At 35.5% G+C, this 24,929-nt stretch overlaps 1 protein-coding gene across 1 annotated transcript in view; it reads left to right on the top strand.

The window, feature by feature from the left end:
* Positions 1 to 24,578, top strand: part of GFRAL (GDNF family receptor alpha like) — a 31,281-nt gene extending 6,703 nt beyond the window's left edge. The window contains 5 exon segments of the mRNA XM_027772130.1: positions 16,897 to 17,000; positions 17,002 to 17,082; positions 17,084 to 17,277; positions 24,322 to 24,370; positions 24,372 to 24,578. Coding sequence (XP_027627931.1) covers positions 16,897 to 17,000; positions 17,002 to 17,082; positions 17,084 to 17,277; positions 24,322 to 24,370; positions 24,372 to 24,578 — 635 coding nt within the window.
* The last annotated feature ends 351 nt before the right edge of the window (positions 24,579 to 24,929 follow it).

Raw genomic sequence — 24,929 nt, 5'->3', positions numbered from 1 at the left:
GTTTGAGGGCTCTTGATTATAGTTAATATAACCATCTTTAAAACTCAATTATGGAGGGACCAGCAGTTAGCGTAATGGCTATGTCACTGGTCTCCCACGTAGCCAACCGCGGTTCACGTCTCGGACCCAGTGGCTTAAACTCACGCCAGGCGCGTGTGCGTACGTGCATAAGATCCCGAGAGGAGAATGGAGGAGAAGGGATTGCAGCGTGGCCATCCCCCCTGGGGGGTGATTTCTTGCTTTCTCTGTCTCTCTCTATCTGTCTGGCGAGTGCACATGCCCTATAGCAAAAACCTCTCCAAAAAAAAACAAAACAAAACAAAACAAAAAAAACTCAGTTATGGGGACCAGCAGCTGGAGTAGCAGTTATATCACTGGACTCCCAGATAGCCTACAACAGTTCGAGTCCTGGGCCTAGTGTGTGTATGCATACCCAAGGTCCTGGAGGAGTATGGAGGAGACAGGATTGTGGTACGGCTATCCCCATATCAGGTGATTTTTCACTTTCCCTTTTACTGTATCTGTCTGTCTCGCTCTGGCAAGTGCATGTGCCCTAAGGCAAAAATCTCTTTAATTAAAAAAAAAACTCAATTATGATATCCATTTTTTGGTTTTTTGATGAATCAAATATCAATGTGTATCCTTGCAGAATCAATCTGACTAACATACATAATATGCTAAATTAGCATTGTTATTTTTCTAATTCTTTTTTAAAAAAATATTTTCTAGAAACTTGCTAGAATCTTTTCTCTTCCACTAAAACTAACTTGTACATATCTGGAAGGTATTTTTTGATTAAATACTATCAGTGATTTATATATAACTCATCTATGAATAACTAAATTTAGTATAAATGAAAATAAATATTCATTTTACTTTTTAAATAAATAAATGATTTAGTTAATATCTACAATCTACCTCTGTGTTCAGTGATAAGAATATAATTATAAATTACCCCTAAGACCTGCTTAGGAAAGCCTTAAAACCCAGTGGTGTAGACAAGCACACAAACATGCACCCTAAAGAGCAGTAAATTCTATAGTTTGGGAATCCCCAAAGTTCTAAAGAAACAGATGAAAGATGTCAAATTCAATTTGTTTGTGGAAAAAATGAGGCTATAGAATTCAGTTTTCAAGGATAAAAGGAGTAATTCTAGAAAAAAAAAGCAATTTAAAAACAAGACAGGATGAGCTTTCTAGGTAAGATGGTAAATGCTCAGAGGTAAAAGACAGCATGGAGTCTTTGGGAACCTAGAAAATGCTTGAGGACTTCCAGTTTACACGTGGTGAGAAATACATAGACCACGTTATGAGGAACCATACAGAGGATAGAAACAGAATGGTGCATTAGGTAGATTAAGTAGAACTGATATGACTAAGATTACAGTAGAGGCAAACTGACCAATTAATGAGTTAATGAGATGTTCGAAGTGTGAGTTAAGAAGCTAAGCAAGAGTGGACATGGGAGAGTGAAGTTGTGAAAGGAAAAGGAATCTATCCTGAGTCCAAGGTGTCTAGTTTGCGTACTTATGTTAATGATGGCATTGCTGATGAAGCAGTGGTCCACCGGGGAATGATGAGGAGGAGGACAATATTAAAATATATGATAACCTGGAAGTGTGTATGGAACTTTCAGATCTGTTATCTACCTATGTTTCAAGTAATGGAAAATATTGGGATTGAAATGTCCATTTGAGAATTACTAGTTTAGAGATTATAGTTCATACCATGACAGTGAAAGGAACTGTCCACAAAGAATGTAAAAAATGAGACCGAGAAAGGTCTCTGTGCGGAACCTAAGTTAAAAATACATTTTAACAGAAGCAAAGATCCTGGGAAGAATTCTAAATCTGGCCAGAAAATATCAAGTAGGTAAACATCAAAAAATCAAGAAGGTTGCCGAAGGAAAAGACAGTTTCGAGAACAAAAATGTCAACAAAATGCCCAATGGTAAAAGCAAGTAAGATAAAGGCATAAGATAATTAACTTTTACACGAAAGAGATGATTATGTTATCATAAGAACTAGGGGTGTTTTTCTAAAACTTAAAATAAGTCAGAATTGCTTTTCAGAAGTGGTCTATGATAACAACCAGTTGAAAGTAGATGACACTGATTGCTAAACTGGAGTCACTGAACTTAATTGAATTTTGGTCATTGCAATACTAAAACCTCTGCCCTAGGAGGAGCTACAGCTTCATTTACATAACATCTAAAGTATGAAGAAGCATAACGAGCTATTACACTTATGACTACAATAGCCTGTGTTTATATGCTCTGACATCCTTGCCCTGCCCACTTTTCCTTGATGAAAGTCCTGATTCCTGATCCCTCAGAAAGACACGCCATTTTGGGAATGATCCCCCTTGCTCTCCTTTCTTATGCAAGAAATAAACCCTGCTTAACCAGATGGATGAATGGTCTTGGTGGCATCATTAGTTTGTGCCTGTGAGAGGCAGGCCATTTGAGTCTGGTAACAATTACAGACGTTTTTAAAAGCAGTTCCAGTAAAACGATTGCCATAAAAATAAATTATAAATTGAGGAATGAATAGGCAATGAGGAAGCACAGAGAGCAGATCTAGGCTATTCGTTTATGAATCTTGTGTAGTAGAAATACAGATCTATAGCTAGAGGGGAGGTTAAGGTTTGTTCTAGCCTTATAATAATTTTACCATGTTTTATTTTCTGCAGTTTTGACCTTTATTATTAATAACAATGATTAGAGAAAAATGGCTGCCAAACCCATTATTGCAAACTTGTTGTTATTCAAGTTATGGGTCCAAGCTTGAAAAATGTTCCCACTTTTCAAACTAAAAATAGTCTATATTCAAGAGAGGACTGCCTATCTGATGCAGTGGATATAAACATGCATGGAGGCCAATGGAAGATGCTTGTAGTGTTTCAGGTACAAGATGATTAGAAAAAAATATATTCAAATTTTTTTCACTAAAAAAAAAAATGGATTTTTATATATTTTTTCACTGTACCAAGTTAGCTTTTCTCTAAATATCTTACTCTATCAATAGCCAGTTGATTCATCTTGAATCACTTATTAATGATTTTAGTTATAAAAGGACATTGTCTCTAAAGTAGTGACACTGAAGGCAACTTTACAAAAAATTTTATATTATTTTTTTACTTGTCTCACCATGTATAATGCCACAATTATATGCACACCTTTAAGACCACAGCAGTAGTATCTTAAATAAATGTTATGTTGCTTATATGTTAATATGTCAATATAATATGATAAACAAGACATTTGTGATAACAGTTGGTATTTATTTGTACAGCTATGAGTTTTATATTCTAACAAAATAATAGTTTTTTTTTATCTTGTATTATAAATATTATAATACTCTAAAAGTCTAATAAACATTCTACGACATTCAGTAAGAGAAATCCAAAAGGGAAAATAAAAATATATTCTTCCATGACTCACTGTGTCTCCATCCTTTTCCTAAATGGTAAATTCTGAACCACTCATCATTCTTGCCTGTCTCCATGTGATTCCTATGCCTCCCCCAAGATGTAAGGTGGAACGTGCAGGGTTAAGAGGCAGCAATCTGTATTATAATCATGCCAGTGTGCACACTCTCCACCAGCAGAGCTCCTTCTAGCAATATGACCTGCTGATCACAAGGAAGAAAGAGGGCAGAACTCTCTCTGCCATCAAGGAAGGATCTGTAATATCCATACTCCAAGGAAAGTTATAGCTATCTAATCCAACATTCCTATTACTGTTCAGGAAAAAAAACTGAAAAGCACAATTTTTAAAAAGGTATTGCAATAGAGAAAGAAGTTCAGAAATTATCTGTGTATGCAGATGACATGATTATATACATAGAAGACCCAGCAGTACCCACAAAAGATTCTTGAAATAATAAATACATACAGTAAAGCGACAGGATACAAAATTTACTTTAAAAGTTCTATAGAATTTCTATATACAAACAGCAAGCAACAGAGACAGAACTGAAGAAAGTAATCTCATTTACCATAGCCACAGAAGTATGATATCTAGGGATAAAACTAACTAATAAAGTCAGAGACCTCTATAATAAAAATCTTAAAAAGGAAATAGAAAAGAAAACAAAAAAGTGGAAGGACATCCCATGTTACTGGACTGGCAGAATTAATATAATAAAAATGGCAATCCTGCCCACAATAATCCACATATTAATTGCAATACCTGTAAAATTACAAGAGACATTCTTCACAGATCTAGAAAAGACAATCATAGGATTTGTCTGAATCATAAAAGACCCCGTATTGCCAAAGCCATCCTGCGCAAGAAGAGTGGAGTGGATGGCATCTCACATCCTGACCCCAAAATACAAAGCTGTGATAATCAAAACAGCATGGTATTGGCACAAAAACAGACATGAAAACCAATAAAGCAGAGTAGAGACCCCAAAAATAAACCCAAAACACACAGCCAACTGATCTGACAAAGGGTACAAGTCAAACCAGTGGGAAAAGAAAAACCTCTTTAACATATGGTGCCTGAAAAATTGGGTATCCACACACAGAAAGATGGATCTGAACACCTATCTGTCATCGTTAACAAAAATCAACTCAATGTGAATCAAAGATCTAAACCTAAGACCACAAACTATAAAACTACTGGTGGAAAGCACTGGGGAAACTCTGGGAGATATTGGGGTAGGCAAAGACTTCTTAAGCAAGACCCCCCAAAGCACAGGCAATAATCCTCAAAATAGACAGGTGGGATTACATCAGATTAAGGAGTCTCTGCACAGCAAAGGACACTGTAATTAGTGTGAATCGTCAACCCTCAGAATGGTAGAGCCTTTTTTGAACTGTGTCTCAGATAAGGGACTGATAACCAGAATACATAGGGAACTCAAACAGCTTACCTGGAAGAAAATGATTAGCCAAATTAAAAGATGGGAAAATGAACTTAATAAACAACTCTTTAAGGAAAACATATAAACAGCCAAAAAACATATGAAAAAGTGCTCAATATCCCTCATCATAAAGGAGAGGCAGATCAAAACCACAATGAGATACCACCTAACCCGTCAGAATGGCGAAGACTATAAAAAAAACAAATAATGGTAAGTGCTGGAAAGGATGTGGTGAAAAGGGAACACTCCTACAATGTTGGTGGGAATTTAAATTGGTCCAGCCACTGTGGAGAACAATATGGAGTTTCCTCAAAAAACTTCAAATAGAATGATCATATGATCCAGCAATCCACTCCTGGGTACCTACCCAAAGGACAGGAGAGCACTCAGTTGGAAAAGTGCTTGCACAACTATTTTCATTGCAGTCTTATTCATGATTGCTAAGACTTGGAACCAACCCAAATGTCCACAAACAGATGAATGGATTGAAAAATTGTGGCACACATACTATTCAGACATAAGAAAACAACAAGACCCTGAAATTTGATAGAAAGTGCATGAATATGGAAGATTTGTCGCTGAGTGAGGCAAGTCAGGCTAAAGAGAGACACTGTATGTCACCACTTAATATATACTGATTGTCCACACTCTATGGTAGAGACTGAAGGACTAGAGGAAATAAAAACACTAAAAATTGTTATGGACACTAAAGACAAAGTGAAAGGAGAATTGGAGGGGAAGAGCATAGGAAAGGAAATTTGGGGAAAAAATAGAGAAATAAGACATTTGTGGGACACAGATATAGTTTATTATCTGTTGATGAGGATATGTATAGTATTCTCAACTGGGCTGGAGTGAGGTGTATATTGTGCTGGGTAAAGTGTCTTTATAATCTGAATGATGTATAGCATTTGAATGTGTAAATAATAATAATTATTATTATTCTACTAAAACACAATAAAAGGCACAATTTGCTCAAAGTAACAGTACTTTTAAAATGAGAACAGGATCACCAGAAGAAAATTTAATATTTGCTCAGATGATAAAATTCCTTGCTATATTTTGTAAGGCATTTAAAATGTGTTAAAATATCATATTTAGTGTGTTTTGAATGATCACTTCTTTATATAGTTCAGTATGCAAATAGCAAGTCATCTGCAATAAACTGCAATAATATTTACATAACTGTTCCATGCACAAGGCTGAAATAGAAATATTCTCAAGTGTAAAAATGAAATGAACTCAAGTAGTTTTTTTTTTCCAGCATAATCAATAAAGGAAAATTGTCAGCTAGAGAAATAGGGTTTTTTAAGTTAAACTACAATATGAAATATTGATATTTATGAAAGTCTCATTCATTTATTTAAAAATATGCATTAAGTGATTTGTAAGTGCTAGTACTAATTCATTTTTTATGGTAAATCTAGAAGGAAATGTATGTCTCTTATTTAATCTCAGAATGATATACAAAATATAATAGTAGGTTAAGATAAAATCGCTAATAAAATAGCTGAGCAGACAAAAATAGGTAAGATTAGAGAGCAATCTGGTTATCTCATAAAGAAAGCACTGGTCACTAGTGAAGAATGACAACTGGCAGATTTTAAAATGCAGAATTTTTTAGCAAGAAATTTTTTTTGAATTATTTTATTTATTATTATTACTCTTTAATTTGTCCAGAGACACAAATAAAGAGGAAAAGTGAGAAAGCAAGCCACTAGATCCAGAATTCAAATCACAGTTAGTCACGTGGGAGTCCAGCACCATAACCACCACACCAACTGGTGGCCCCAAAATGCAGAAAGTTGAAATCTGTTTCCAGAATTGAAAAAACAAACAAACAAACAAAAAACAGTAAACATAATGCTTTACTTAAAAAGTCACTTATATGGCCACCCTTCAATAACTCTAGAGTATCTTAGTATAAGAATTACTGAGATTATATATTTTGGGAAAAGAACCAAGGAAGTCAAAGACCTCTACAAGGAAAACTATGAAAACCTTAAAAAAGGAAATCGAAAAGGACACTAAAAAGTGGAAGGACATCCCAGGTTCCTGGATTGGCAGAATCAATATAATAAAAATGCAATCCTGCCCAAATTAATCTAGATGTTTAATGCAATCTGATAAAATAAAATAAAATAAAATAAAATAAAATATAATAAAATAAAAAAAAAAAGCCATTATTACATTTGCTAATAAAATAAAAAACAAGAGACATTATTCACAGATCTAGAAAAGGCAATCATAGAATTTGTCTGGAACCATAAAAGACCCAATTTTGCTAAAGCCATCCTGTGCAAGAAGATTGGAGTAAGTGGCATCTCACTTCCTGAATCCAAAATATATTACAAAGCTCTGATACTTAAAACAGCATGGTATTGGCACAAAAATAGACATTGTAGTGATGTACTCTCTTTCATTTAGATACTGGTAATTTGTGTCCCCTCTGTCTCTGTCTTGAGTTTGCTCTTCGTGTATGTTTTAGTATGTGTCTATTTTACCTTATTTTTTTGCTCTTTATTTTCTAGTTTTCTTAAGATAAAAGTTTAGAGTACTGACTTGAAATTTAGATTTTCTTCTTTCTTCATATAAACATTTAAAACCATTAACTTTTTTCCAAGAATGGTTCCAGACATACATACCAATGCTGATTTGTTGTGTTTCAATTTTTACTCATTCAATATATTTTCTCCTTTTTCTTGTGATTTCCTCTTTGCATCATGACTGATGAAGACTGTAGTTTACTTCTCAAGTTATCTGAGATTTTGCAGAAATCTTCATTACTGATTTCTAGTTTCATTCCAATATCATCAGAGAACATATTTTGTATAATCCTAATTCTTAACTTAAATGAAAATTGCCACATATAATCTGTACAATGTGATATATGTTACATCACATACATAATACTTGAAGTCAGAAAAAAAAAATGGTGGCAGCCCAGCTATAGTGGCACAGATAACAAGGGTTAGCTGCATGATGCCACAGACCAAGTGGGAAAGCTTCAGGTTCATGTCCAGGGTCTACCTGCACATGCTGGGAATGCCCATGTGTGTGTCCATGACCTTGGCTCACTGTAGAGTAGTGGGAAAGACCACATAATGAAGACCCTGCACAGTATGCTTCTCTCTCTCTGGGCCCCTTAAGAAAATAAATAAATCAGCTTTTTAAAAAATGGTGCCTCAGGTCAGCAGATTGTGTAGTGGCTACATTGCTGGACTCCTACTTTGACAACCATGGTTCGAGTCCTGGACCCAGTAGCTTGAAAATCACACTGAATATATGTGCATGTGTGCTCAAGATCCTAGGAGGAGAATGGAGAAGAGATTGTGTTCTGGCCACAAAATAGTTTTTAAAAAGTATAAAAAAAGAAGTCGATTCATCCACAGTAGCACAGTCTGAAAGACACTGACAGGTCAATACAGGAGGCCTGGTTCAATTTCTGACTCACCTTAAAAGCACATGTCTGGGGGCCAGCAGGTGCCATGGTGGTTAAAAGCAGCTGGATTCCCACATGGCTAACCTCAGTTCAGGTGTCTGACCTGGTAGCTCGAAAATCACACCAGGGATATAAAAATGTGTGCATACTCGAAGTCTCAAGAGAACTGAGGAGAAGGGATTGCAGTATGGCCACTCCCCTTTGAGAGTGGTTTCTTGCTTTCTCTCTCTTTGTCTCTCTTCTCTCTGGAACCACATGTTCCCCACAGCAAAAATCTTAGAAAACATAAATAAATAAAAGCATGTGTCATAGTGCTAAGTTGGCAAAAGAATTTCAACATAATGAGATCTTGTCAAAAAATATATCTATATATATATACATATGTGTGTGTGTGTGTGTGTATAAAGGGACATGTTTAATTGAGTTGGCATTTGGAAGCAAGGATCTTGAGTTGAAGAAAGAACTCTAAAAAGAGAGATGCAGAATTTGGAGTCAACAGTTTATAAATAGATAAAAACTTGAAGGAGAATAAGATGGGCCAGATAGAAAGACATAAAGTGAGAAGAAGACTATTTTTAAGTTTAATTCCATGATCTAGTTGAAGAATCCAAAAGGAAATTTTTTTAAAAATAGAAAAACAAATTATGGAAAGTAGGATTTTCAAGCCAATAAACAAGAGGACACAAAAAATAGTCAATAATATTATGCTGAGAGATCAAATTAGAGTCTGAAAATTTACATTAGTTTGCTCATTATTAGTAGGTTTATACTAGTTTTAAATTAAAGTAATCTGAAATGTAAGCATTTAAAATGCTTATTAAATATTTATCAAATTCTGTTTTAATTAAAAAGTACATTTTTATCTTGATAGCCATTTTTATCATAGCAATTTTTGACAAAATACTATTATCAGTCAACTGGTGTATGTAAATTTAGAGTAGTTAAATTGAAATCAATTCACATACTAAGAACATTTTTGCATGGCATAAATTAATTAACTGATACTATGTAAAAATATTGATAAACCAAGCATATAAAAACCTTATCATCAGTGTGTTATATGAAGAAAACTTAAATGACTTTACAAATGCACTTGATGATACACCTGACCTGGCTGCTATATTTTCAAAGAGCACTAACCTGATTGCTTATAATTCTGCTGATAAAAAGTAAAGAAGTCATTAAAATCTTACTGATCATTCTTTCTCAACTGCAGCATCCTGCTCATACTCTAGATTATCATCCCACTAAGAAACAATCTCTTTCTTCTATGCATTCTCAAAATATTCCCAGCAGATGTAGACATACACATTTCTATTCTTGAGAAAAACAAATTTGGCATTTCTTCTTTTATTTTAACATGCTAATGCATCCAACAGCATACTTGACACTTAGCAAATGTTCAATAAATTTATCTTTTGATATTTTTGTTTACTAAATATAATTTTGAGCATCTAGATACATCTATTCATAAAATATTATTTAATTAATAGGTATAGGCACTGTATAAACCTAGGGGAATATAAAGATAGATAAGACAGTACCTACTCTTGATTAGCAGACAACATAGAATAAATTAAACACTGAGCAAGATTATTTAAATCTGTCTGGGTTATTTTAGATATACATTCACTTACTGTTATTCTTATCACTTACTTCAACTGTTATTACTTATAATAATTATCACTTACTATCTTATATGCATAGTCACTTATAGTTTATACAACTGTATTTTAAAATAGATTGACATTCAGTTGGATACATAGCTCATTCCAAAATATATCGTAACCAATATAAGAAAGCTAGTTATATGAAGACAGAATTTATTTAAATACATCTTTTTTATGAATGCATTGATATACTAGCTATTAAGGACATAAGGGAAGACTTCTATTCTAGTCAGGAAGTCTGACCTATGTAATTACAATTCACAGTTATTTGAGAAACGTGCAAAATGCTATAGTAGTATATGCGCTGCTACAAAATACATGCACTACAGAGGCTGTAACTCTAAACTTTCAAGTGTTTGTAAGGATTTCACAATACTTTGTAAGTGATCATTTTTGTGTCATGAAATTGGTAATATTAACATTTTTTTCTTTACTTATGATAGAGTGCATGTGCGTGAATGAGATAGTGTGCCAGAGAGAGAGATTAACACCCTCCACTGGGGCTGATCATCCTGCAGTCCTCCTTCCTCCAATCCTCTAGGCTAGTGGTTCTCAACCCTTTTGGAACCAGAGACTTCATGGAAGACAAGTTTTTCCATGGACTGTGTGGTGGGGGGATGGTTCAGGTTTGATTCAAGTGCATTACATGTATTGTGCACTTTATTCCTATTATTACAATGTAATATATAATGAAATAATATGCAACTCACCATAATGCAGTATTGTAGCCTCTCCCCAGTGCTATCATCACTGCGTCAGCTCTACCTCCGATGATCAGGCACTAGATTCTCATAAAGAACACACAACCTAGATCCCGTCCATGTGCAGTTCACAACAGGTCTACACTCATATGACAATCTTATGCTACTGCTTGATCTGAGTGAAGGCATAGCTCAGGTGGTAATGCCATCAATGGGGAGCAGCTATAGATATAGATGAAGCTCTGTTTGCTCATCTTTTACTTACCTCCTGCCTTGTGGCTTAGTTCCTACTAAGTCAGTGACTGGTACTTGCTGTTGTAGCCCATTGGATCCTGGGAAATCTTGTACATCCCTGGCATGTTTCAAACGGACTGAGGCTGAGGATTCCAAACAAAGATGTCATGTAAGACCTGGCCTCCCCTTAGCAGGGTGCTATTGCTGTGCCACACAGTCAGCCAAATTATCTTTATCTTGCATAGATATCAGGCATTTGAAAAAACTACTGTGAGGACCACCCATTTAATGAAAACATTTTTTTTCTGGGTCAGCCAGTTTTGTGGTTCAGATCCCTGGATCCCACATAGATGATGGTACAGTTTGGGTCCTGGTCCAGAAGTTTGAAAATCACACTGGAGGCATGTGAATGAGTGCCCCAAATCCTGAAACAAGGGAGAGAGAGGGGAGAACAGATTGCAGTATGACCCAGTGGAGTGTTTTCTTACTTTCCCACTCTCTCTCTCCCTCTCTAGAGAGCACATGTGCTCTCTAAAAAAATTTTTAAAAAGACAAGATGAATAATTTGACTTTTGTGTTGACTGCTGAAGAGAAGTAAAGTATAAATTATGGACACCAGTTAAGAGACTTTTATACTAATGCAGCAAAAAGATGATGGATGATGATGGATGATGACCCATATGTGAAGATGTCATTTTTCATATATATTTTTACATTAGTGGATCATATGGGATTAAAGGGGGGAAAAAGGAATCAAAGTTGACTACAGAGTTTTTGTACTGCAAGATTAGGAGGATGACATTATTTTCGTTTACTAACACATAAAGAGCTCCTGAAAGAAGAGGCTTTACTGAGAAACAGAAATGAAGTCAGTGGTCAGATCTGGACATTATAGTTCTGAAATGTTTTTCACATGTCCATCTGAAAATATTGAGTAGAAAGTCCTCTATAGAAATTTTATTCATTCATTGACAATCAAATCATGAAAATTACCATATATATCACTTTGTAAGGAATTTAAATCTAAATTCTTTATGTGGCATATGGAATTAAGATCTGTGCAGTAGTTACAAATTGGAAGAACAGAGGTTATTAATTTTTAGAAGTTAAATAAAACCATAGGATTAGAGATCAACAAGGAAGTGATGATACGTGTACCAGATTGGTAGCAGAGTGGATGATTTCAGATACTGAATATATTTAATATTAGTGGATAGATAAGGGGAAAAATGTAAGCGTTTCAGGCATATTAGTGGATAGATAAGGGGAAAAATGTAAGAGTTTCTGGCCCTGACATCAGGATGCTTCAATATCAGAAAACAGTGTGAATTTATCAACAGAAAAAAATTATGAAATTTTATAGTGCTGATAGGGAAGCAATGGAATGAAAAAAAAACTGAGGAGGGAAGACAAGTAACTGTTCATCTATGAAAACATGTGATCTAGGCTAGAAAGAGTCAGCAAATTTTAGAGATGATTCAAGGATTTGGAGGATATATAGAGATTAATGTTCTAGAGTTATATATATACAGTTGAAGTGATCAAGAATGTGAAGTTTTTGGAAGAGGTGAAGAGGATAAGTAATATTTATGATTAAAAGAGCAGTTTGAGTCAATGTCAGGTCTAAAGTTTGATTGTGGTTTGGCATAAACTTTAGGTGAAGTTCATAGGAGCTGTGTTTAGGAATTGCGAAGTAAGGGTGGAAGATGAGTGTTTTCAAAGAACATAGAGGTAATCTGGCACAATGGCAAGATTTGAGGTGGAGGAAAATTTTAAAACAGTACTTAAGTCAAGGATGACTATCTGGGAAAGATTTTGAAGCTAGTATTAGACAAGAGAGTTGAGAGAGTCAAGACTAAATAGCATAAAATTTAGAGAAAGGAAATGTTTCTGTGTGCTTCTTTGTTTTTGTTTTTAAACTTGCCAGTTGTTGTGTGCACTCACTGGAAAGAGAGAGATTGAAAGCAAGAAAGCACCCCTATGGGGCATGGTCATGTTGCAATCTCTTCTCCATTTCTCCTTCCTCACAGATTTTGAATACACACACACATGTGTACCCTGTGTGTGTCCCAAGCTGCTGTGTCTGGGACTTGAACCACACAATTGGCTATAAAGGATTCAGCTACTTTAACCACCAAACTATATGCTGAACCTAGGATATAACAGTGAAAAATTAATATTCTGATATTGCAAAACTGACAAGGTATATATATTATATATATATATATAAACATCCTGTAAGAGCACTGGTATGTTCTATATGGAAAATCAGCAGCATCTACTAGCAAGAACTCTGAAACAAGGCTGAGGGAAGAGTCAGACTTCCAAGATGCCACACTCTTCTACTAATCCTGATAAGTCTTCTCTGAATACTTTCTTTTCCTGTAAGTGCTGTCTTCTGATGTATATCCCCTGAAAAATAAATCTTCTATGGCATTTAATTTTATAAAAAATGTTATAGTAACATGTGTGTCTATGAATTTATCATATACATATTTTTATGAAATTATACCATTCATATCAAATATTTACATGAGCTCAGTTTCTGATACTATCATGCTAAAGGAGAGAAGATATACATGAATGATCCTGACTTTAATATATTACAATATTCTTGTGAGAGGTCAGCCAGTGGCATGGTGGTTAAGGCAACTGGATCCCACAAGGTCAACAGCATGATTTGAGTCCCAGATCCAGCAGCTTGCCCAAAATCCTGAGAGGGAAATAGAGTAGAATTGGTCATCTATCCTGGGAGTGGGGAGGTGCTTTCTCACTTTCCCTTTCTGTCTCTCTCCAGCCCAAGCATACATACCCTACAACAAATAAAGAAAGAAAGAGAAAAGAAAGAAAGAATATACTTGATGGAATATTGTGCATTTATTTTTCATGCACTTGGGTATAATTTCATAATTCAGAGTTATGTTCAGTTCATTCATGCTTCTATTTATTCCCACTCCATACTGCTCTTTAGTTCACTTTTGGCAATAAAGCCACTGTTTACAATATCCTCAGGGACAAAAGTATGTATACATACATACATGTACACACACATACACACACATATCATTTGAAATCTGTATTTAATGCATAGAGAAAGTATTATAACACATGACTCATAGCACATGGTATACCATCCATGATGGTTATTATTTTCCCACACTAAAAATAACTGTTTTGCTCCACTGGTAATCGTTACTCTTATAGTAAGTAGCTTAGTCTGTTAAGACTGTTAATAACAATATATCATGGGCTGTGTGGCTTAAGAAACAGAAATTTTTTTCTCACAGTTGTGGAGGTTGAAAGTCTGATCAAGGCCTAGCAACATTTCTGGTGAGGGCACCTTTATTGCCAGCTTATAGACAGCCAGACACCTTCTCTTAATGGCCTCATATGTCCTTTAACTGAGGTGTCCTTTGGGAAAGATGGGAAGAGGAGACAGGAACTCTCTGGTTTCTTTTCTTTCTTTCTTTTTTTTTTAATTTTTCTGATTTTTATTTATTTTTTTTTTATTTCCAGAGTTCTCAACAGTGGGAGAAGTAGAGGAAAAAAACAATGGGGCATGGTCATGTGATGATCCCCTTTCCTCCTCTTCATCATCCACTAGAATTCTAGGCACACATGGACAGGCACCCAACATATTTCTCAAGTTGTCAGGACCTGGACTTGAATCATGGTCAAGCCATGTGAGATTCTGCTCTTTATACATAGCACTTGACCACTGTGCCATGAGGCCATTCCATCAGGTACTTCTCGTAAGGACACTAACCCTGTCATATCGTATCAGGGCCTCACACTCATAATCTACTTTAACTTAATTACTTTTTAGAGACATCATCACTAAGCAAAGCCATACTGGAAGTTAGGACTTCAACATTCGACTCTGGGGTGGGGTTGGGGCACGAGAATAAGGTGCCTATCAGAGAGAAGTTAGTATATACTTAGGCCAAGAGTAGTTTCCTGAAATTGTTTTAGTCAATGGCATATTCTAACCAGTCAGTCCCAATGCAGAGGTATTAACCCATAACAAAATGTAGAGCCTAGACTTTTGTATCTATTACACAAACTATATGCCTCACAAGATTAGTTTGCTAGAATTTTATTTAATATGGGATAGAAGCGCAGAAGTAGGAATGATCAAGTCTTCTTCAGAGACCCAAGGGATCCAAACAACTATAGTGACTCTTGAACTAAAACTTGATCAGTAGAAAAATGAAAAAAACAAAACAAAGAAAAAACAAAAACCATGTAGAGTGAGAACAACTGCTATAATACAAGGAGTGTGAAAGGCTGTTACAGATCTGGATCAGTAAGTATTTTCCTGTAACTGTACTATCATATATGCAGGGTAGACTGGTTCTCAGGGAATAGGAACAGCCCAGGTGGGGACAAACTGAATTACGAAGGGAAATTTATCTTTAAAAAGTTAATATCTTAATAGCCAATGGCAAAAAGTTAATTTTCATTTTAAAATATAAATCTGATCACACTATTTCCTGGACGCTTTATGCACACTGTTAATCTATTAGGCTCCTTATATTTTATTTTAGCTTTGATGTATATGTTTTTCCTACCAGGCTTTGGGATGAACCATGGCAGGGAACACAGATTTACATCTCTAGTATGTCTCTGGGTACATAGCAGGGACTCAACCTATGTTTCTTTCCTGAGTGAAAGGTTTTAGAATTAGATGGCCACTGAGTTCATGTTCACAGATTAGATTTTCCAATTCTACAATTATAATTTCTAGCAACTTCTAGAAGATAAAGTATCCAGTGGTAGAAACAGTGTTTAAATTGCATTTCAATCTAATTAAGACCCAGCTTGGAAGGGATTTTTTTTTTTTCTTGGTTCAGACACTATTCCTTCTGTTCTTTCTCCCAGACAGAGTCTTTGTTTACTTCAGTGCACATGGTCTAGTCGTTAGCATTTGTTTAAATCTTCAAGTAATTGAATCCTCAGAGCAGGGCTGTTTAACTCACTTGAATGATATTTCAGAGATTCATTTTTCTTCATTCATACCTCACTAGTTTTTAGTATTAAGGGTGAAATAAGTGTTACATGAGTTTGTATATATTTTAGCTTGATTGCTCCTTCAAAACTGTAGCCCACATTCTCCTAGAAAATCTACAAAATCATTCAATAATGAAATAGCTCCTTTCTTTCATTCCACAATAACATGAAAGGATAATAAATTCAAATGGAATCTAAGTATTTTTCCCATCAGGATGATGTTTATAAATTATAATTTTGATTTTTATTATACATATGAGACAATATAATTTGAAATGTAATTATAAGGCTTAAAGATGAGCCAATACAAAATAAATTGTGTGCCTGTATAACAGAATGAAACAAAATCATTACGTTTCTTCCTTAATGATGATCGAAACAACTACTCTGCCCATCAGGCATCTCTTTATGTATATGTTGAGGAATATTTTGTAATTAATAACACTAGATCTTGATTAAATTTTATAGATACTTTGATTATATAACCTAACTTGTTTAGGGCCAGCTTTTTTTGTGTATGCATATGGTGGGGTGAGGGAGGTGAAGTGTTCACGGATATCTGTATTTTCCAGAATGTGAACATCATTATGTTTAGTACACTAGAATAACTATGTGGTGCTTTTATTCACAATTCCTTCCTACCACTTAAAAAGTACAACAAGAATAAGTTTGACTTGAGCCAATGCATTCACCATAAGTTACATAGATTTATTGTTTACATCTGAGAAACCTAGACGATTTTTCCTTCAGCTCGGTTTTGGCCCTACCCATTTCCCAACACTGTAGATCACAATACATATCCAGTATAAATGGAAGATGATTCAAATAGCCCGCTACTTGGATCCTAGTTAATTCATACTTATTGTAAAAAAAAATTAAAAAGTCATGTGTGCTGCAAATAGACATTGGTACATCATTGTAATTTGCTCATAAACTTCTCAGAGTGTTTTGCAAATGCTCTATGTCTAGCTTTGTGCTTATTTTTCCACGACCTGGGCATATCGTTGCTTTCAGGATTCAGTGGGATCTGGTCCTGTCTGGAAGTGGCAAAGGCCTATGTAGGGGGCGTGGTTGGTCTACAATGCACTGTTGGCCCTTTACCTTAAAGCTTGCTCAGCAAATGGAAATCTGTGTGACGTGAAACCCTGCCAAGTAGACCATACGGTTCTTCTATCAAAATTTGCCTTTTAACATTGCCCAGATGTTGGCTTTTTGTGACTGTGCTCAATCTGATATACCTTGTCAGCAGTCCAAAGAAGCTCTTCACAGCAAGCCATGTGCGGCAAACATGGTTCCACCCCCTACTTGACTCGATGTAATTCACAGCTGCCGAAATGATGAATTATGCAGGTGAGTAAAAACACGCATTCCTTACTTTCTTATTTCGGCACCTTATTTGTTACAGTCCAGTCCTAACACTTGATCTCATTACATTACCTAGAGTTCCCACCATCATCCAACGTGGTGTAAATAAAACCAGACAATTCATATTTTTTGAATCCATGGCATAAATCCTTTTGGAAATTCAAGTGCACAATAGGTTTTGAAAATAAATTCAGTATGCCAAAATTTGGTAGCTATGAAATAGCATTATTAAAATTATACATTCAAATTATACTAATACATTGGTTAATGAGCCTGGTTTATATATTGGCTTTTTAATTTATTGGTTGTCTTTTGCCATAATTACAGATTGCTGTCAAACATCAGAACGTTTCGGAAGGTGATTCTTTAATGTTCAGAATAAATCCTCTGTCTCAGACTGGAGCTCACAAAGAGGCGGGAAGCTTGAGTCCAGTTTGGAGAGATGTACTGGGGACAGTACGCACGCATGCCATGATGTCAGAAATGTGCCCCTTCTCCTTTTCTTCACCTCACATCCTTGATTCTCAGGGTAGTAATGTTAGTCATTTACTAGTTTATTTTTAGAAAATATATATTTATCAACTACCTACTATTATTTAGTAGAATAAGGGACACAGGGCCAGCTGTGGTGGCACAGTGATAATACAACAATCTGTGATGTTGAATCTACATGAGGAAGTGTCAGGTTTGTGTCCTGAGGACCCCCTGTACACGCCAGGGATATGCACATTTGTGCTCATGATCCGAACTGACTGAGGCTGTAGGCGGATCGCTATGTGAAGACCCTGTTGAAGGGGCCCATCTATTTTTCTCTCTCTCATGGGAGAAATCATTCAAGTAAAAGTGAGAGAGATAAAGATATTCAAATGACTGTCCTGTGCAGCTTGTATTCTAGTGGAGAAAGTTAGGTAATTAATAAATAAGGAAAACATATGTGATAGTAAGGTAATGAGTGTTCTGAATATGAAAAATATAGCAACAGAATAAAGATGATTGTGAAAGAGGTAATATGTAAATACAGTGATAATATTTCACCATATTTGAAGAAGTGAAGGATTAGTCCTCAGTAAATTCTAAAAAAAGAGACACCAAGCACACAGACCAGCCTGTGCCGAGAAACAGTGCGGGGAGAGTACACCTGGCGGTGGGGAAGGAAGAGCTGAGGTTAGAGACAACTGAGTGGACTGTGGCCAGCCTACATCAGAGAGGGTCTTAAGGGATGCTGTAAGGGCTTTAGATTTTACTCCGAGTGCAACGAAGAGGTGCTGGAGGTTACGGACAGAGTTACAAAGGCTCTGCCTCCTTCATGAAGCTGTTACTCTGGCTGCGACCTGAAACTAGACTTGTACCAGTGCAGGTATCTACACAGTTAGCCACACTTTGGTCTTTTCCTTTAATTCATAGGGCTTGCCTTAACACATTTTATTGTTAAGATCAATTTATCTTTGACATAGTCAGAAATCCACAGTTAAGTGAGCTTTTTTGGACAAGAGTAAAACACAGATTTGGTGAGTCAAAACTATTTGTAATCTCAATGTTATCTTTTCTTTAGAGGTGTTTTGTTGGTTTGTTTTTTGCCTCAGGGCATGTGCGCTCATTAGAGAGAGACAGAGACAGTAAGAGGGAAAGTGAGAAATCATCCCTGGGGGGATGGACAAGCTGCAATCCCTTCCCCTCCATTCTCTTCCTGGGTTCTTAGGCATGCATGCACAGGAGCCCGGTTTAAGTTTCAAGCCACCAGGTCTGGGACTTGAACCATGGTGGCTATGTGGGAGTGCAGCCACTTAACCTCTATGCCATCTGCTGACCCTTATGTTATCATTTTGAAGGAGTTTTATTTCACAACCATCATTACATCATATAATTTTTGGATTCACTTTTGGCTTTTTTTTTTTGAGTGATTCTTCACATTAAATTTGTTACGCAGTATCTTTGCTCAGGGACTGTTCAACCCTATTTTATCTGAATGAGTAAAACTCCATATATACCCAATTCATTTGAAAATAAACATTTAGTATGAAGAAGCAGCTCAGTGTGTGATAGCTCAGAGCAAGCTCTGTGTCAAGCATTAGCAAAAGACAAAAAGATGTAACGATAGCAACTTCCTGAAGGTTTTTGGTAAATGCTTTCTTTTGGGTTTTAACTATCTCCATTCTCTTATTCTTACTCAGTCTATCTCACAAAGCATATAGTTCCAGATCTTGTAAACATTTGTCACAAATGATACCTGCTTTGCTATAACATACACTAATAAGAATGGTATAGCTTTGATTATATAGCTTCAACTTATGCAGGATGTCAGACTCAAGAAAATTTTTGTTGAGATTCTTTTCACACGAATGTATATCAGTTAGTTAAAGGTTTATTAATAATGTCTCTTGAATGAATAATAAAGACTACTGCAAAAATAATTTTGTAAAGAAGTTTTTTCAAACTCATTTATCATTTCAAAAATCCCTATTAGTTAAATATCTTATTTTGTTGATCCTAAGATGCAAGTTTTTTACACATTTTTTTTTCTTTTAGAGAGATTTTTGCATTCACCAGAGATACAGAGAGAGAAAGTGAGAAGTCACCCTCAAGGGGGAATAGCCACACCACAATCCCTTCTCCTCATTCTCCTCTCAGGATTTTGAGCACACATGCACACACACCTGTGTGAGTTTCAAGTCTCTAGGTCTGAGACTTGAACTGCTGTCAACCATGTAGGAGCCCAGCACTATGCCAACTGCTAGCCCCAATTTTTTTTTTTCACATATTTTAACATACTTGACATATCTGGAATCAGAGTGAAGATCATGACTAAAGAAAATATTTGCCATAATTTAATTGCCAACAAGTGTTTTTTGTTGTACATAAAATGATGGTATTTTCTAAAATCAATGTAATATGGCAAATATGTTTCACTACACTACTTTTCTTTTATCAATAAATAAATAATTACTATCTGTCATCTATGCATATCATCTATCTATACTTACAATAAAACCTATTTAATGTTTTAGTTAGCCCCACACCGGGAGACATCATTATTTTCTTAAGCAATTCCTGCAAAAATATGTTTCCTTAGATAGGTACCCAGTTTTGCCCAATCCTGATGGCAAGGCCCAAGATATGCTACCTCATTAACCTAACCTCATTTGCACTCCATCTTCAGAGCATAATATTTTTGAGATTCCATATCAAATAAAATATTTTAGTGACAAGTGAAGGGATCAGCTGTTACAGACCTTGAGAATCTCTATGATAGATTCTGAAGCACAAATTCTTGCATTACTCTTCCCTTGACATCAGTAACTTCTCAGATTGCCTGACACAGCAACAAAAATTCATCCAAGTTTGGGCCAGCAGGCAGCATGGTGGTTGAGGTGCTGGACTCCCACATGGCTGACAACAGTTTGAGTCCTGGATCTGGCAACTTGCTTTCTTACTTTCCCTCTCTCTCTTTCTCTCTTTATCTCTCTCTGGTGAGCACATGTGCCCTATAGCAAATTTTTAAAATAATAATAATAGAATAAAATTAATAATTTTTAAGAAAACATCCTAAGTTTATTCACCTTTCCAAAGTTTTGGGTGCACAGTTTGAAACCAGATCTATACTCAGAAAATGTCATCTCTTTCCTCTACTTTTGAAGACTGTGCACTGAATTTTAAACTTTAATGTGCAGTCAACTGTCTTCTTTCATAATTTCTGCCTTTCTTAGAATTATTCAGAGAGGAAGGACTGTATATCTTTGATTTCTTTTCATCATGTACATGTACAAATAATTCTTTAGTGAATACTTTATAGAGGTGATGAAATATTATACAATATTATTAGTCATTGTGAAAAGATACATTCTATCAATTATCCAACAAATTTTGCCTTAGGGAGATTTCCTGAGTTTATGTCAAATAATTTATATTGTAATTTGTATAAAAACAATTCTCTAAATGGAAAACCACTTCTTCAGTGAGGATAATAAGCCTTTTATTATTTACCTATTTTGTAAAAGAAACTGTACATGGGCAAAGCACATATTCAGATTTTAAAATATAATTTCTGGTTTTGTACCAGATTTCTCGATTCATCAGGAGTTTGTAACTCCTCCATTTTTTGAAAAAGCTAACAAATTAATATTCTCAAAATACAGAGGCCATTTTTCAGTTAAGTTTATCCAAAAGTTAATAGCCCTTGGATATTCACTGGGAGACGAGAATATGTTTTACCAAATATAAAAGTTTGTGAATGTATAGAAAATTATATAACACACTATGTTTTCCTGTGTATGAACTGAAAAAAGTAGAGGAAAAGATATTTCCTTTCTTATAAGTTCTAATTACTTTTTTTAAAAAAGGATTTCGTGATAGGGTGCTTATGCTTGCTGTAGAGAGAAAGACAGTGAGAGGTAAATTGAGAAATCCCTCCCAGGGGTAGAAGCCTATTGTCTCCATTCTCCTCCTGGGATTTTGGGCATGTATGCACAAGTGCCCGGTGTGATTTTCAACACACCAATATGATTTTCAAACCACAAGGTCTGGGACTCTAACCATGATCCATTAGCCCTTAACCACTATGCCACCTGCTGGTTCTAGTTCTAACTACCTTTTAAAAGCAAATCTCTATAATATAATCATTTATTTTAATTTTAAGCAGTGTCATATACAAAAGGTGGCTACATACCAGTTGATGAAAGCAAATGCAATACATTCAATGAGGCAAAATTTACATGGACCACATTCTCCAACATTTGCAATGTACTGGACATTAAGAGAAGAAAGAGAAACAACATATTTAATTATTTTTTTAAATACTCTTTTTAAAAAATTGTCAGAGGGCACATGGGCTCACCAGGGTCAGAGAGAGAGAGAGAGAGAGCACCCCTCCACACACACACAACAGGGTAGAGTCATGAAGCAAACCCTTCCCCTCCATTTCTCCTTCCTGTCAAGATTTTGAGCACACACACACACACATTTGCCCAGTGTATTTTCCAGGCTACTAGGGCAATCGGCCAAATGAGATCCAGCTTTCTACGCATCCCATGGCATTTAAAACCTGTGTTCAAGGCCAGAGCTTAAAATATATTATAAACACTTCATTGTTTGAATAATAAACCAAAATAAAACACTGAAGAATATCAAGAAAATAAGAATATCACTATGCATCAAAACATTTCAAACCTAGGGCCAGCAGGTTAAGGCACTAGATCTCACATGGCCGACTCTCAGACCAAGGTGCTTGAAATTTATGCTGGGTAGGAGTGTGTGTACGCTCAAAACCCCAAGAGGAGACTGGAAGAGACAGGACTGCGGTGTGCGATCACCCTTGGGGGATGATTTCTCACTTTCCCTCTTTCTCTGACTCTCTTTGTCTCTCTCTGGGGAGCACATGTGCTCTATGACAAAAATAAAAAAAAATTCAAACTTAAAATGAAAAATTTTGATATAAAAATTCTGATGTATTTTAAATTTGTGATTTCAAGTTATCTAGGTAATTAGTGTACTAAAGAATTATAAAATTTTAAATTATATATATTCTTTGTTAATTATGCTGAAAAATGTTCATGTCTTATTTGCTAAATGAAATAACATCAATGGATAAATTACGCAACTTAAACTTAGTAAAACACATATTTAAAAAAGAATAAATGGTATCTAGGTAAAAATGTATTCTGTATCAACCTCTTAAATAAAACCAAATGCTTTTAAAACTGACATCTCCTCTGAACTTAACATTTAGAGGATATCTCTTCTATAACCCTTAATTGCATTAAGTGAGCATATAGCATTTGTTCCTTTGGCCTCAGAATTACATGCTCAGGAGATTTATAATATGTTTTTTTCTTGATTATAATATTTTAAAATGTATTATTTCGTTTTCACTATTACATTAAAAATCAAATACTTATGAAGACTTAAGGCCTAGTTACAGGAGTAATGGCATTGGAGCTTGCTGCATAGTGCTGGATATCAGAGAAGAGGACTGGGATCATGTCTAGCCCTTGGGTGGCCTGTGGTCCTGGTTGGCTGCAGGGCTGGGAGAAGATCATGATGGAAGGAACCTGTTGAAGGTTCCCCTTATTTCATAAAATAAATAAGTAAATAAACTGAATCAATACAAAAATTCACCCATAAAACATGACTTAAATGTTAAATTAGTGAAAACAATGTGGCTTTTGGCATTTTGGCAGAGTAGCACCATGTGGTCTAATAAACTCATGACAAGTGTCATAATTCAGTGGGCTCTCAGGCATGTTTGATGGCACACCATTCAAGAAAGGGTAAAACGTAATTTTAGATGATAAACACTAAGCTGGAAGATTAATATTCTTGGTTCCGTTGAGAACAATATCTTCTTACTGTGAAAATTTCAAAATGGAATTATTAGACATTATCCCATAAAAGGATAACTTGTACTCAAAGTTATTACACCAGGAATCAAATACAGTCAGAAAATTTATGAATGAATGCAGCGCCAGTGGATTATCTTGGCCATTAAATAAACTCATAATGTTTTGCTTTACATTAGCTCTTGCTGCCAGAGAACTTCAAAGCATTTCACAAGTTCTAATTAGTCTGCTTAGAGATGTTGAGAAAGAGTACAACACCTCCCATCCAGTGGGAAAACTGGCTTGAAAGGACAAGCACCTTATTTTAAATCATTTGGTGTGAAATAGTGGCCAAATGCTAGCCACAAAACCACATTCAGCTTCAAAAAAATAAATACTAATAAATCTCTCAAGTAGTTCACACTGCAAATCATCACCCACTGAAATAAAATTAGTAATGAAGTAAAATTCACCCAGGGAATCCTAAACTTAGCCTCTGTCTTTCATCACAAAAGGACAATAATTCACAAGATTCCTGTACTTTTTCTTCCACGCTCCCTATTGGGATGTTTGAAAGTATAAGTGAGTTTCAATTAGGTACTGGCATCCAGGAAGCATTTTGTTTTATGTCAGTTTTTCATTAGGTGAGGGAGCATTATGAGTTATTGTGAAGTAATAGTATTCAGAGGATAATTCTATTTCTTCACTCTTTTTGTAGGAGACACCACAGAACATTTCAGTCAATATGATGGTAGCATGTGACTGGAAAAGTGCCATGAAGATGAGACTTACATCAGCACTGTAAGCAAACAGAATCTCACTTGTTCAGGAAGTGATGACTGCAAAGCATCTTACATGGGTACCCTTGGGATACTTCCTCAAGTGCAAAGCATCTGTAAGACCATTACACAAAATGAGGAATCTTTGTGCAAGATTTTCCAGCACATATTTCATAGAAAAATCCTGCTTCAGTAAATTACTCAAATCAAATTTCTCCCCTTTAAATGTGCCTATTTGTTTGTTTTGTTCTTGACCATACAGCACAGAGTGATAATCCCACACAGAAAATTTGCTCACGAGGAGAATTTTGTGTTTAGAATTTTGTGTTTAGAATTTTGTTTTAAAATCTATGATTTTATGATTATGTTTTGTGAATTTATCATTTTACACATTTATCAAAACTGGTATATTGGGACCAGCAGTTAGCATAATGGCTATGTTGCTGAATTCCCATGTAGTCGACCGTGGTTCGAGTCCTGGACCTGGTGGCTTAAACTCACTCCAGGCATGTGTGCGTGCGTGCCCAAGATCCCGAGAAGAGAAAGG

Source organism: Tupaia chinensis, unplaced genomic scaffold (assembly GCF_000334495.1).
Source record: "Tupaia chinensis unplaced genomic scaffold, TupChi_1.0 Scaffold000256_1, whole genome shotgun sequence".
In the NCBI taxonomy this organism is placed as follows: Eukaryota; Metazoa; Chordata; class Mammalia; order Scandentia; family Tupaiidae; genus Tupaia; species Tupaia belangeri.
This window is presented reverse-complemented; position numbering and strand designations above follow the sequence as displayed.